Below are 15,927 nucleotides of genomic sequence, written 5' to 3'. Positions count from 1 at the left end.
CCTCACCAGGAATATAAGCTTCATGACAGCAGAGGCTTGGTCTACTTGAATGTATCACCATGGCTTATGTCAGTGTCCAGCACATAGTAGGCACACAATCAATGACTGTTGACTGAATAAATAAATTTAACCAGTGCCCTCAGAAAATCATGACAAAATCTTCTATAAGACAAATAAATGGGGAAGTACTAAAATAAATAAATAAATGGGAAAAGTACCAAAACTGGTCATCTTTGAACATCGCTGGAGGATGTTTTACAAAAAGCACATTGATACTCCCTGAATTCCTCGAGAATATACTAAGCATAACTTAGTTGTTTCTTAATGATCTAAAACTGCTTATATAACAATAGGTACACTTATCCGTAATGCTAAAGAATACATATTTCAGCAGGCTCTTATTTCCAACACTGAGTGGGTCCAGACAGTTACTCTGCTTTTTCAGATTTTTGGGCTCCTCTCCTAACGATAGCATCCTCTGCCTTTTTTGGCAAATATGCCACTTCTCATCCATGTGGATTCAGGGAGTAAACATTATAAAAATAAAGGTGTGTTGAAAAATTTATAGTTTTTAAGTGAAGATCTGAAAACCTATGCACTGCATAGAATATGTGATCTTACAGCAATATAGTCAGTAACTGCGTGCCGATTAACGCTCAGAATCACTTTACTGCTTGCACATGGGTGGCCACAATAACACTCAAAGCTGAAGTTTTTGAATAAATGAAAGCCTCTGCTGTCCCTCGTAGAAGACTAATGTTCTATTACCCAACACCGAATAAACAAACTTTCAAAATCCTGATGAAGTGCTGCTGTTTCTTTTCTAAAACTGGAAAACTCTATTATGTGCAAGTCTTAACTGTTCTCTGTTAATCCCAGGGATAAAACTTTCCTGTATAAAATTCAAAGAAAATAAATTATCTAAATAAGATATATTTTTCCAAAAATGGTAGCTATTGTAAAGCAGTTTATCCAAGCCATTGTATTTATCTGTACCTCTTTTTTTTTTGTTATTAACCATGTTGGTATCTTGATCTTGTTCTTAAAAAGGACTGAAGTGAGTTTCAGCTGGTATTTTCCATAAATATCAGAAACAAATGATTTTCAACATAAGCAGAATAAGATAAACATCTTAAAGTTCCCTCCCTGTAAGCTCATGCCAACAAACAAAACTGTATAGTCTCCAAAACAGACTTTCTAAAGTATAAATAGACTAAGCTATACCACTGAATTAATCAGTTATTTCTACCCAAAATTTCCCTTTGAAACTGGAAAATTAGTGGTTCTAAAGCCGGGTGATAGATTTATGGGACTTCATCATTCTATTTACTTTTGTAGTTTTGAAAATTTCCATAAGAAGTATTAAAATTTTCCTTGTTCTACTGCACAGAGTCCTTGTTACCTAAATAATTTTATAACCACATCTACCATAGATATACATTATATGATCAATATATGTAAATATTTAAATATTAGCCACGTGTGGTTTTATACACACATGGGAATGTGCCATTTATATTTGCTTATTAAATAATTCCATTTGCACTTGCAGATTCACTGCATTCAATCAAACAGATGGTGCTACAATTTTTTCTTAAGGTGGTTGTCACCAAAAAACATAAAATGAAAGTTAGACACTTTAAAAATTATTCCTACATTAATTTGAGCCATCTTCTAAATTCCCAATGGTTTTGCCCTTTCCAATAGAACTTGAATTTTTAAACACTTAACCTGCAATCTACTTTAATTTAAATGATTTTCATTAAAAATTAAATTTTAGAGGTAGTCAATCCTCTTGACGCTTTTTTCAATTAACAACCAAATACGAAATTGACATGCTCGCAAATTAATTAGTGTTTAAAGAGTAAAGGGAAAATACATAGAAAAAGTATTCCTTTAGTAATTAAAACTGCTGGTATCAAAACTAGGTACAGTTGGAGGAAACAAACCTTCTCTATGTCCTTGCTGGTGTTTATATATAATCCATCTTCCCAAAGTCCTTTATATTCTGTTCCAGTTAAGACAAAATCACTGGATTGTAAGTTTTTGTTCTTTTAATATAGCCCAGAAAACCATAATTAAGTTTACTCTATCGCTGTAGAATAGAACCAATAAGATTTTACATGTGTTTCCCAAAAAAGAGCAGTTAACTTAATGCAATAAATATATTCCATACAAAGACCTTAAACATACTAAAATAATGAACCTAATTGTTCTTTGAATGGTTAAAAACATTCTGGTTTCTTATTTTTTCTAAATGCTAAAATGTAAATCTTTGTTCGCCAGGAGAGCAAATAACACTCCTTTTGGGGTATTCACCAAGTAGTGTTTATTTCTTTAGATGAGGGGGGACAGGGAGTGGGATATGGAGGAAGAGAGGATATCGCTATGGTAGAAATGTCAAAAAATTCTTATATGGATGTAAAACTTACAAGGCCAAGGACAGAGGCTGGATGAGGCAGAGTTTTCATAAGTTATCTTTAATCCTACTCTTAACCATAATAAATGATCATATGAAATTCCAGCATCCCGTTATTAGTCATCATAAAATGACTTACCTAAGTTGGTGCTCTCTCAAGTTTGATAAGGCTTCCATACCATGTAAATAGGAATATACTATTTCCAGATCCTGTTTGAAAAGAAAAATAGAAAATATTAGATTTGTCAGGAAAAAGCAGGAAAAATCAAGAGGAAAGCTAAATCGTACAAATGTCATCCATTTAATCACCTTGGGGGTATATACAAGGATATTAAAATACAAAATAAATTGGCTTAAACTTACGAAAATAAGCATTTTAAGAAACATGAAAATTACTGATTTTTTAAAAAGATTTTATTTATTTTGAGACAAGAGGGCACGTGCATGCATGGGGTGGGGGGAAAATCTGAAGGGACTCCTGTGAGGAACCTGGAGCCCCATTTCAGGGCTCAATCCCACCATTATGAGATCATGACCTGAGCCAAAACTAGGAGTCTGATGCTAAACTGAGCCACCAGGTGCCCCTATGCTTTTTGTTTTAAAGTAAGAGTTCTATTGAGAGATAATCCACATTCTATAATTTTTGTTTTTTTTTTCAGGAGACCACACTGGCACTGGGCCGTGGCATAGAACCCAGCAGAGGCCATGTGCATGACCCTCTGCTGCCTTCTGGGCTCTGATACCCACCGCACCCTCTTCACCCCAGAGGAAGAGCAATAGGAAGAGGGCGTAGGTGGGGCATTCCAAAAAAAAAAAAAAAAAAAAGCCAGCTGAAACTATAGTAAGGACTGCATTGACTGGATAGATCAATTCAGGTAACACTGCCATGTTAACAACATGTAGTCTTCTAATCCACGACAGGGGATGTTTTGCCATTTACTCAGGTCTTCCTTAATTTCTTTCAACAATGTTTTATACTTTTCAGGACACAACTCTTATACTACTTGGGTTCAACTTAATCCTCTCTTTTTAAGATTTTACTTAATTATTTGTCGGAGAGAGACAGAGCACAAGCAGGGGGAGGGGCAGGCAGAGGGAGAAGCAGACTCCCTACTGAACAGGGAGCCCGATGCAGGGCTCAATCTCAGGACCCTGGAATCATGACATGAGCCGAAGACAGACACTTAACTGACGAGCCACCCAGGCATCCTTTAATCCTTTCTTTTAATTAAGAGAAAAATTCTGTAGCTTTAGGAACCTTTCTAAACAATTCAAACTATATGTGCAATTAAATTTCATATATTAAGGGCACATATAAGGGATAGTGGTAACAACTAGATAAGAAATTTGACACCTTAAGAGGATACTGAGGAGGTTTTCAGCCTTAAACATTTCAGTGTAGTCCTTAAACAGTACTGTGATGTGAAAAGGGGGAAAAAACCTTACTTACAACTTTAAATTGTCCCAATTTAAAATTTATCAATATTAGAAATTTAAAGTGCCACCCTCTGGTGATCAACTTTCAGATAAACTGATGGTCTTTAACTTATCCATCCATGGTCCTTGTTATTTCACACAAGTCTCTTAAAAGCTATTTAAAGACTGAAATCTAAAACTGGACCCTATAAATTCAATACAAATAAGAAAGCTGAAACAAAACCTTTCCCACCATCTAGTTAACAAAGTTTGCATTCCTAAAGCTAATAAATTCCTTCTTTAGAAGCAATCAGACTCCAATCATAATATTCTATTTGCATGTAGGGAAAATCAATAAAATGTCCTATAATTAATGAGTTTTCTTTAATAGCTATCATTAAAGCTTTTCTGGACAATCCTAAAGTTCACATTCTATTTTAGATATTATAAGTATGTGTGCCACTTGCAGTCATAAAATAGTATGGAAAGACTGCCCCCCATTTCTGAAGAGTTTATACTCTGAATTTAATACTAAAGTCTTATTTATTTTTCACTGAATTACCTATCAACCTTGGGTTAAAACCTGCCCAAGGCCTAAAACACTCTTATGTAAGCAAACAGAAAAGACTATTCACATTCATTTAATACTCATCAAGCAAATAAATTTACAATGATAAAAAAAGGTACACTGGGAAAGCAGTAGAAAGAAATAAAAATTTTTTAAAGCTAGAGAAGGGAGAAGTCTAAAAAAAAAAAACATGATAGAAGCAAGAATTTGGAAGCTTAGAAATAGAATGGAGGGGAAAAAAACACCCGTAAGCCTTAAAAGACAATAGGTCTTAAAAATAACTGTCTTGGTCAAACAAACCCAGCAAAATCAAAGTAAAAGAGCATATCCCTTAACGAAATGGCACTTTATTAATCTGCTGCCTTATAACATTGTAGAGTTTCATAGTTGTGCAGAGGTCACCTTCCTGAATAAGTTACATCACACCTAGTATATGTGTCAGTACTGATGCAAGAACTTTGAGCATGACTGAATAGCCTATAGGATTATATAAAATATATTTAAGGACAATAACTACGTTATTTATCTTAAGACAATATGTATAATTGTAACTTGCAAATTAAATAAGATTGTTTATTAGTTTAAAAAAATATAGAGAACAATGGTGTATTCTCCCCTATAAGTCACCGACGTAAGTAAATAGGTCAGAAAGCTGTCACGGAGCTGCATTATAAAACTCTTGAGTGTGAAGGAAAGGGACTGCATTACATCACCACTGCATGACCAAATCCGTATGTATGTCACTGCATAAATAAGACATCTGCAGCTCACATAATCATGATGTTTTCTGGGGAATAAGTTTAAACACGTGTCACTCAAGCAATACACAATCAGGGAATCCTATGCAACTGTTTCATGTACTTCACATATCTAACTAGACTATAAACTTCTTGAATTGAATTCAACTCTTGAAATGAATTCAACGATTATGTCCAAAGTTTCTTCTATTACTCTTAGAATAAGTCATCTCAAAAGAAACTTACTTTAAGTGGTTTATGCCATAAAGAGCTTATAAACTCAAGGAGCAGACATCATTATTCTAAATGAAGCTGTTAAATGGAAGGCAATATTATCTAGCTTGAATTAGATGACTTTACAGATACATTCTATCTAAACTAGAGATCTCTTAGTTGTAACTAACGGAAGGAATAGTAAGAAATGATGTCTAGATGGCAGCAACAGGCAAGTGTAATGTTTCACTATCCAACATGAACACAACCCTCACAGATTTGGGCAGGTAGGAAAAGCAGAAAAGCTTTGGAAAAGGCATCAGGAAATCTCTCCTCCTGACTCGGTGGAATGAAAGAACATTGACTAGAGATAAGCAGAAGAAATGGAAGCTAAAGGAATAAGGACTCTGGCTAAGCTCTTCAATAAAGAGCCTAGCGGCCAAATATTAGGTTTAGCGATGATGAGGGATTTCAAGTAAGGTAAATAACACTGAAAGGCAAAAAGGAAGGCAAGCTTTCTTATCCTTTCCTAGGAGTAAAACGGACCAAGCAATATTTTGAAATAGGCAAGTATGGCATTTTGAATCTTCCTATGCATTTTTTTCTACCCTCTCCCCAGCTGTCCAGTGATCTTATATTACCCCAAACCTCATTCTGAGGCATCAACGCCCTGGTCTAAAATTTAAAATTAAATCTGAATACAAATGCAGCGGTGAGTGATCAGTGGGGGCCCTTGAATCTTCCATGGGGAGCTGTCTGCTTCCGTTTGCATTTCCATAGTCCAAACAAATCTGTAAATGTACAAGATTTCAGGCAGCACAACCAAGAGAAATGAAAAATATCAGCAGAGTAAGGGAAGAGATGGGGGGGGGGGGCATGAGAGGCCAGGTGAAGCAACCCAACTCTGCCCAGGAACCCACTTCCACCCCTCCTTCCTTGTCCTTAGAGGTCACCCCTAACTGCTCAGCCTTCACTTTTCACCTGTAAGCCTTCACCCCTTGTTTTCCCCTTAATAGTTGGTCTTTATTAAAATAATCTATAAATCGTCATGGAATTGCCTTTACCCAGAAAAGATACAAAAAGGCAAAAGGATGAGGTGCTGAGGAAGATTAGCTCCTCAAACCAACCTGAAATCTGCCAACCTCAGTGAAAAGCAGATATGCTCCCTGCATCACAGAGCAAGGGCTTTCTCCTCAGATAAACAAGGAAATGCGTGACCTTCGGGGAGTTAGATTCTTGGATTATAAATTTTTTTCTTTTCTTTTTTTTTTTTAAGATTTTATTTATTTATTTGACAGAAAGAGAGACAGCCTGCGAGAGAGGGAACACAAGCAGGGGGAGTGGGAGAGGAAGAAGCAGGCTCCTAGCGGAGGAGCCTGATGCGGGGATCGATCCCAGAACTCCGGATCATGCCCTGAGCCGAAGGCAGACGCTTCACGACTGAGCCACCCAGGCGCCCCTATAAATTTCTTTTTCTATACAAACAAGAGACATTCACAGACTGAAGTTACATTTCAACAAACTTGATTCCAGGAAAACAAATGCTGGAGCATTAATTCACCTGAAATTTCCCACCTGACATTTCTGTCAAGAAACTATGACATGCAAACTGAGAATTCCCCAACTGCATCTCCCAAGACAAATACAATCCACGTGACCGTTGCTATTCTAAAGGATCCTTAAAAAATGTAAGCCATTTTCCCCCCAAATTTTTCTGGTCTTGAAGACAAACAGGAACACATTGCTCTAACCAGGAAGCAGCATTTTTGGGAACAATAAGCTTTTCCTTCTACCCCAGGAAGGACATCCTTTTTTCAAAAATAGATGCTATTTGAAAGGAGACTGAGTGACTGTAAAAACACTGCAGCCCAGTAGACAAGAATACTGACAGGCCGATTGGAATGCAGCTTTCCATGAAAAGAAAAGCAAACAAACTTTTCCCCCAAACATAAACCACATATCAAAACCCAAAAGCATTCTCTAATTGTTCACAACCTAACCAACCCTCCTGCTCAGAGTCTATGAGCACAGCACAGCTCTAATAGTAAAGAAGTCAGAGGGAAAGTTTTCTGCATCTTGGGCTCTTGCTCTAATTTCTCCTTAGAGACTCATTCGAAATATCATTGGCCTCATAGCAAATCTATAATGCATTTAAAACTAGCTTTTAATTTCATTTGTTCACCAGCATCGGGGATTCACCAACAACTTACAGTATATTTTAATACAATCTTTGGAGATCTGAGAAAAGAGAAGTAAGATACCTCGAACTCTTTTCCCACAATTAGTGTTGTGTGCTTCTTCCTCCTTTCTTCTAGAGACTCTTTGTAAACAATAGGGGAGGCGGTATTTTGCACTGCACTATGAGAAAAAATATATGCGTCTTTCTCCTTTAAAAGGAGTTTTATATATGAAGCTATGTATTTTTTTTTTAAGATTTTATGTTTAAGTAATCTCTATACCCAACGTGGGGCTCAAACTCACAACCTGGAGATCAAGAGTCACAAGCTCCATAGTCTGAGCCAGTCAGATTACCCATGAAGCTATGTATTTAAACCATAATCAGTAAGGTGGCCAAAGGGTATCTCTCCAGTTATAAGATAAATTAAAAAAAAAAAAAAAGGAAGGTTGATTCCTTTAAAAAGACTTTATCTCAATCATCAAAGAAACGAAGGCCAAGATTATGCTACAATTAGGAGGCCTACGGAGACCCAAGGGGTAAATGCCTACAGAATTAAACATAAGGAGAAAGAGAAAGGAGTACCTTGTTTAAGTGGCATCAGTCTCAGCACCAGAAACTATACGGATGCCAATTTATTCTCCCTTGCAAAGACAAAAAGGTTAATTTATCCTTGTAGGCCAAAGATCACCAGGAATTAGAGAGCTATGTCTTGAACATTATTAGTAAGGAGGGTAAAAGCTAGAATATTCAAGGCTCAAACTCAAGTGCATAGCCAAATGGGGAAGTGGGCAGAAGGGTGAGAAGCCTGAAAGTTTCTCTGTGTCTGCTGATAGGGCGGTAAAGCTGAAAAGTTTTATTTGGAAGATTCTCCATTTTCATACACTAAAACATATAAAACAATTATCCCAAGAAGAATATTGGAAAGAACGCAGGTTTGGGTGTCAAATGGGGCAGAGTTCACATCCTCATCCCCATCACTGCCAAGACATGTGACTCTGGGTGTCTTACAGAGACTATATTTGCAAAACAAAGTAAATAATATCTACTTGGCTAAGCTGTATGACTAACATGATATATAATTTCAAAACAACACTTTGCACATACAGACCCTTGGAAACTAGCAGCTGATTTTATTACTCATGAGACTGGAATACAAGCACATAGTAATGCTAAGAATATAAAATTTAAAATATTCCTGAAATCATATACATCAGAATTTTTACAAATTAATGCATCCTTTTCATATGTATCTCTATCTTAAAAAAATAAAGTCAAATGAATTATTTATAAAATTTTAAAGGGTCCCTTAAGTTGTCTGCTTTATAAATCCCAATTTTTGTACCACATTTGGGGGGCAGAAGATGCCTATTAGCCTCAGAGCATCCACCTGTGTACTGTTTCATGCACATCCCATTCAAACCTCCTGCTTCCAAAGCCCCCCAGGAGGGCTTCTGGATAAAGCCCAAACACCAACAATCTCTTGCACCCTTTCCATACAAATGAACAACAATCTTTGGGTCCAGTCTAACAAAGTCCCTCTCACCCTAGTGAAAGGCATGTTTCCCAGACCCCATTTTGCACAGGCAGTGCGGGCTTCCTCTTTGAGCCACTAAATATCCTACTGCTTGTGCCACTCACATGTGGCCCTTCACGTGTATTCTGTGTGGCCATCTGACTTTCAAGCATTTGCATTTTATCTCAACTAGAGAATCAGCACTTTGAACAAAGTTACGCTGTTCTCTTTTATACCTTTTTCTAATCTATCAGCAGACTGTGGATGCACTAGATGCTAAGAAAGGAAAGGGAAACCTTCCAGCGGGGGTGCTGGTACACAAGACCTTAAGGAGAATTCTCCTGAGAATAGCAGTGAACGAAGAAAAGGGAGAAAACATATTTCCTAACTTGGTTTTCAGAGCTGTGGGAAATACCTACCTGTAGAGTCTGAGACAATTCTGTAAAGGACCACAAGGTGGCAGACGGAACCATCAGTCCATGTCCATCAGCCACACACTTAAGAGTTTTGAGTGTTTTAAAGCACTCCTTAAGATCATCTGAGAAAATTCAAGTTCTTTTTCCCGTGCCCGTAATGAAAAGGGGGTAGGGGAAGGGAGACAAATCCATCAGAACACCTATTAAAATCACTTAATTCTAAGCATCCCTGGTAGGGAACAATCTTATTTTAAGGCAGCTTCCCCATCCCACGTGTCATAGTAAACCAACAGAGCATTTAAAACAACAATGTCAAATCACAACACCGCTGAGGTGTATTGTGCCACCCAAGTCCTTCATATCCCAGAGTTACACCATCACACACTTCAGGAAAAAAATCCATAGTGGAGTATATGATTTTCAGTAAAATTCTTAAATATGTTCTTAACAGCAATTTCAACTTTAAATCCAATGAAGACTGTTTCTGAGCTTACTAATTTATACCCGAAAGGAAACAATCTCCCAGAGTGGTAATTTCCTTCAAATTTACATATCAAAATCCAAGAAAATGATATTACTGGTCATCTTTGACACAGCCTGGAAATATTTCTCCAGCTTGGTTTTTCAGCTTTATATCTTCACAAGACACATGCATAAGGAATTCTGAAAGTAAAAGGTACAAATTCAAGCTACTCTGTTTGTCTAAAATTTCCTTGGGTGTTTTCTACTGAAGAAGGCATCACTCATATCTTTAAAAAAGAGAGAGAGTTTTTGAACAGTTGCTAAATTTGAGACAAAAGTAGTTATAAAGTCATTCCCTCCTGAATGAACCATGACAATTACAAGACAGACATCTAGGTTCAACAAAACACACCCTTTTCCCAAGACTCCTCTACTTTAAGCTGGTGTCAGGCAGTCTTGAGAGCAGTTACATTTCAGGGGAGATGAGCTGAAGAAGGCAGAAAAGTACTTCATAAATTCTAAGAGAGACATGAAGTCTTGCAGCCTATCCTCACTCGCAATGAGTTTCCCTCTTACTGAAGAAAATGCGAGAGTTAAATCTATAGCAACAACAGACATCACAAGGCAACTTTTATGATTACTAAACGAGCAGTGTTATGTCGAACAACTTAGAATACATATTGTACTCTACGTTCGTTGTCATATACTAAGGGGGAAAAAATTCATCGAGCAATTAAGTTTCATTTGTGAAGATTAAAATTTCTCATTAGAAAAATCAACAATTTAGTTGTAACTAAAAACTCATCTTGTGCACAAATGAGAAAAATGTCAAGTGTCTAAATCAGTCCACGATGCCTGTTTTCAAGAGTCAGTAAAAGTATTTCCCCTTCAGAACAATGCATTACCACCAAGTTTACCGCTTCCCACAATTCACATCTCCTAGGCAGCAAAAACAAAATATATCTTCATTTCAAAGTCACTGTCTTACTTTAATTTCTCAGAGTAAAAAATTGTGTAGTCAAATTTTAATTTCACATGTACAGATTAACGCACTAGAAAATTATTTGCAGTAAATTCAACTCTAGCCTGGTTTTTGCTCTCCATGATTAAGCTAGCAGGCGGTGAATGACAACATTTTAAGTTAACATTTAAACATCTGATAAGAGCAACAATCAGAAGGTCAATCAGCTGGACACAGGTGTGCACACGCACAAACACGCACACATAAACACACAAACACACACCACTCTAATAAAATGATTCCTGGACTACCATTCAATTAAAAAAAAAAAATCAACCAAACAACTCCCTCCTCCCCAACTCTCCTCTAAACAACACAGTTAAAACCTACAACTTGGTGTTCAACTCATTTCCCACAGACAGTCTAGCTCGGGTAAACCTTGTAGGAATCTTGTTGAGTTGGGGTAGGCAGAGGGGAGCTGGCGTACACCACTCCACTGAACACAATCTCTGCAACAAGGGGCCCAAAGTCTACAAAAATCACCCTCAGGATGCCTCAAGTTTAAAATACCGACCTAACTAACGGTACTTATTTTGAATCGTTGACTGTACAAATATCAATATTCCTGCAGCAGTAGAGTTTAGACAGTCCTAGCATAATAAAAGCAAAGCAGAACAGGTCACCGAGGACACAGGCTCTTCGTTGCGTCTTAGCAGAAAGGAAGAGCTTCTGAATGGAAGCAGGTTTAAATATAGAAAACTTCACTGCTGCCATTTTTCTAGGACAAAAGACAAAAATAATTTGACATCTGTTTTTCCCATCTTGAATGTTTTACTGAGGAGTCAACACCAATATTACACTTTTTCTCAAACTTTTCTATTTCTCAAGAGAACAGGAGAAGCAAATGAGAATATTCTACATATGTAATTAAAGACTTCCAACTATGTTAGTCAGAAATAAACTAGGTGCTAAAAAAAATTTTAGGTACTGCTCAAAATTCAGATCTGTCCGTAAAAGGTAAGGTGGCATGAAGGGTTAAGTTTGACCATCTAACCAGATAAACACTTGATGGTGAGGTGAGGGCAGCAGTTACAGAAAAAGAAGTATATTATTCAATTTAAAAAAAGAATTAGAAATATATACATATAATATATATTATATATTACACACACATATATAAAATTCAAATCGAGTGTTCCACTACAAGGAACAGCAGGTCATACTTTCTGAAGCATCCCACCTTTCAATCATGTTTTGAATTCTTCTTTGAAGCTAAAATCTAACATCTTTTTACTTATCCTACTATTATTGTTTTACCTCACCCAATTGTACAGAATACGTCATGCATGCATGACAGCTTAAATCTGCGCATGTGTGCATGTGATATATGATAGACTCCATGACATACATAAATGAACAAATTTGGCCTTTTTTTTTTTAAAGATTTTATTTATTTATTCAACAGAGATAGAGACAGCCAGCGAGAGAGGGAACACAAGCAGGGGGAGTGGGAGAGGAAGAAGCAGGCTCATAGCAGAGGAGCCTGATGTAGGGCTCGATCCCATAACGCCAGGATCACGCCCTGAGCCAAAGGCAGATGCTTAACCACTGTGCCACCCAGGCGCCCCACAAATTTGGCCTTCTTAACAGCAATACTCTGACATCAATACACACACACGCGTGCACACACACACATACACACACACACCTGAAGCCACTGGAGCATCGTTACCAAGATTCTCCAGAAATCAGAAGGATGCAAAGAGCTCTTCCATGGCAACAGTGACCATCCTATGAAGTCAATGACTGCAGAGAAGCCCTCCCAATGAGAAAGGGACATAAGAAGGAAAGGTGGGAAGATGGCTCCCAGCTCCACATTTCCTGCAATACATGTTCACAGTTTAAACGGCCTGCCACCTCAGAGCCAGGGTTACAAAGGGCAGATGGGTTTCTACACCAGCCATGGCACCCTAGAAGTAGAGGATCAATACAGGAAGAAGGAAAAAGAAGTTGTACAATTTCCCCTTCCTGGTAAAGGACAAATTTCAAAGAAGAACAGTGTAAGGGTTCCAAATGTAGGTCCACAGGAACGTCTCTGTGAGTGAGCGGCAAGATGAGATTCTTGATGAGCTAAGTGTATCCAATTTAAAGAGCCCTCCTTTATGTTAGGATCATAACCATATTTTTTTTAGCTTTCTTTGAAATGAAATTGATACTAGGTGATAGCAGTTCATTGTTTTGTCTAATATCATTAATAGTAGAAACTTTCTTTAATTGCCCACCTTATGTTGGTAATTTAATTTTTGAATGACAGTCAGGGAGTTCAATGCTCTTAATTCAGTGAAATCCAAAAACTTGGGACACCCACTTAGGCAATCATACAAACAAGGAGGTGAGGGGTAAATACAAATTTCAAAAATTATTTACCTCTTACTTCCAGCTCTTATTCTCAGAACTTTCCAGAGACATGCACTGCTGGTATTTTGACTCTCTCCAAAAGAGATTTTTCAATAATTTTAATTAAAGAAATTTCTAACATTAGAAACTTCTGATGGAATTCTGAGCTTAGAATGGAATGAAGAATTGGCAGAAAACATAGCAAGATATTTTGGGCAGGGTAGGTGTTCAGAGGGAGTCCTGCCAGGCAACTCTCCTATGTACTCTCTGCCCACCAGACCACTGGGCTAAGAGTCGTTTGAATCACACTGCCTGAGTTCAAAACCTGACTGCCATTTAGTAGTTCAGTATCCTTCAGCAAGTCAAGTCACCCAACCTCTCTGTAGCTGTTTATTCACCTGTAAAATGGGGCTTCCAGCAGTTAAGTTTCATAAAGTGTTTACACAGTGCCTTGGCATATGGTAGGCACTTTTCTTGAGCACCAGCCACTATTACTATTACTCAATGTTTAATGCTAATTATGGAAAGCTAAGGCACAGGGGTGCTGCAGTGGAGGAGACATCAATAATTCTTCAAAACTTGTCAGGCTACAGAGACCTCCTGGCAACATACTGAAAATAGCACTTCAGTGTTTTGTTTCTGTCTTCTTACTTAGATAATTTCTGGATTTAAAGTAAAATACAATGTTGCAACACTCTTAACAGGTATAGCTAAAGAAGTAAAGAATGGCTGGATTTGAAAAGTAATAAAGAATCTTGAATACACCTCATGTTCTTTGTAATACAAATGAAGACTTCTGCTTGGCCCAAATTTCAACGCAGGGTAGGGAGGACCCAAAATCTCTTTAGATGCCATCCCTTCCCTTCATTCACAGTTCACAGGCAATCCACTGTCATACTGAGTAGTGCTCTGAGCAAGCACTGTGCTAGATGCCATCTTGGAGGACAGAGACTGGAACAGAACAACTCTGGTCCTCAAAGATACTTAGTTTGTTAAGACAGATAAAACATCAGGGGTGCCTGGGTGGCTCATATGGTTGGGTGTCTGCCTTCGGCTCAGGTCACGATCTCCAGGTCCTGGGATCGAGCCTCATGTAGGGCTTCCAGCTCAGCGGGGAGTCTGCTTCTCCCTCTCCCCCTTCCTCCCTCTCCCCTTGTTTGTGCTCTCTGTCTCTCTCTCAAATGAATAAATATAAAAAAAGAGAAAAAAGAGAAAACATTCTCACAAATAGCTACAATGCAAGACAGAAATTCAGTTGTAAGGCACGTTTTCTTACTCTCAAATTCAACAAATGCTTTCTGTCACTCTACCATTGCTGCCAGCCAATATCAGAACTTCTAAATCATATCACATATTTTCTTCCCCCATAGCTGCTTGATCTTCAAAACATGTATTAAGAGAATTAATTATACCAGAAATCTTAAATATCTAGAACCTCAGTCTTACATTTGACAAATTGTTATTGAGTACCTACTACGCATAAGGAAATGTGATAGGATCCAACAGTCAGTATCAAGTCCTTTTACCATTAGAGAAGGAGTGTCATTTCCAAAGTGTAGGTTTATTGAGTTATTTACATCTATTACAGCTCAATAATAAAATATTGAGCAATGCCTTAAAAGTACAAATAAATTTACATGCCTCTGGAGAGAAAACGCAACTTAGCAGAACCACCAGCTACGCTAAACACATGTTGGGCCCAGTCTTCCACTGCCCTGCACCCAGTCTGCTGTCAAAGCCAAGCACCAACTGTAATGAACAGAGGAGAAAAAAAAGAAATAGGGAAGACAAAGGACATAATCACTTCCTCTCTAGTCACAGGTCTCTCACCATTTTTCACAGTCCTGGTCTAGGCTTTGTGTGCTTTACGAATATCTGTAAGCACATTCTCCTGAGTTGTTTTTTTGTTTTTTGTTTTTTTTTTTAAGAATTTATTTATTTATTTGACAGAGATAGAGACAGCCAGCGAGAGAGGGAACACAAGCAGGGGGAGTGGGAGAGGAAGAAGCAGGCTCATAGCAGAGGAGCCTGATGTGGGGCTCGATCCCATAACGCCGGGATCACGCCCTGAGCCGAAGGCAGAAGCTTAACTGCTGTGCCACCCAGGCGCCCCACATTCTCCTGAGTTTTATCATTAGTGATCATTCTGGGAGGTTACGCTTTTGAAAACATCCAACATTTACACAGAACTATGCCTAGTTAGCGAGTTGGTTTTTTAAGCTCAAGCAGGCTCAAAAATAACATGTAACTTCCTTGTAGGATTCACTAACCAACTCTGATAATAACACTAAGTCTAAAAATGTTTTCAACACTAGCAACAATGTTTTTATAAATACCATATTATACTTGGAAATGTAACAAATTCTAAAGATAATACTTTTTTAGATATATAAGCCCTGCTTAACCTTTAATCTCATGTTGTTATAGCTGATCCTCATTTTTGGTAGAAAACAGTACGTCAAATAACAGACAATTATGGAACTAAATCTACTAAATTACATGACTCGTACCTATGTGTCATTTAATCCTCCTTAACTCTATGTGGCAGATAACGAACTGTTGTATTTCTTATTCTTCTGGAATCAGCGCATTGTTTTATTCATGAAGGTAAATATTAGATGCCATTGAAATGATCCAAATGCAAAC

At 37.6% G+C, this 15,927-nt stretch overlaps 1 protein-coding gene across 12 annotated transcripts in view; it reads right to left on the bottom strand.

The window, feature by feature from the left end:
- RAPGEF2 (Rap guanine nucleotide exchange factor 2) overlaps positions 1 to 15,927 on the bottom strand; it is a 231,494-nt gene that overhangs the window by 157,973 nt on the left and 57,594 nt on the right. For all 12 annotated transcript variants that reach the window (XM_045798708.2, XM_045798712.2, XM_045798718.2 and 9 more), the window contains exon 2: positions 2,559 to 2,629. In XM_045798708.2, the coding sequence (XP_045654664.1) occupies positions 2,559 to 2,629 (71 nt within the window). The remainder of the gene's footprint in view (positions 1 to 2,558; positions 2,630 to 15,927) is intronic.

This window comes from Ursus americanus, chromosome 13 (genome assembly GCF_024610735.1).
Source record: "Ursus americanus isolate L20-20 chromosome 13, mUrsAme1.1.p, whole genome shotgun sequence".
NCBI classification, from domain to species: domain Eukaryota; kingdom Metazoa; phylum Chordata; class Mammalia; order Carnivora; family Ursidae; genus Ursus; species Ursus americanus.
Note: the sequence above shows the minus strand (reverse complement) of the source record. Positions and strands in the feature narration are given on the sequence as shown.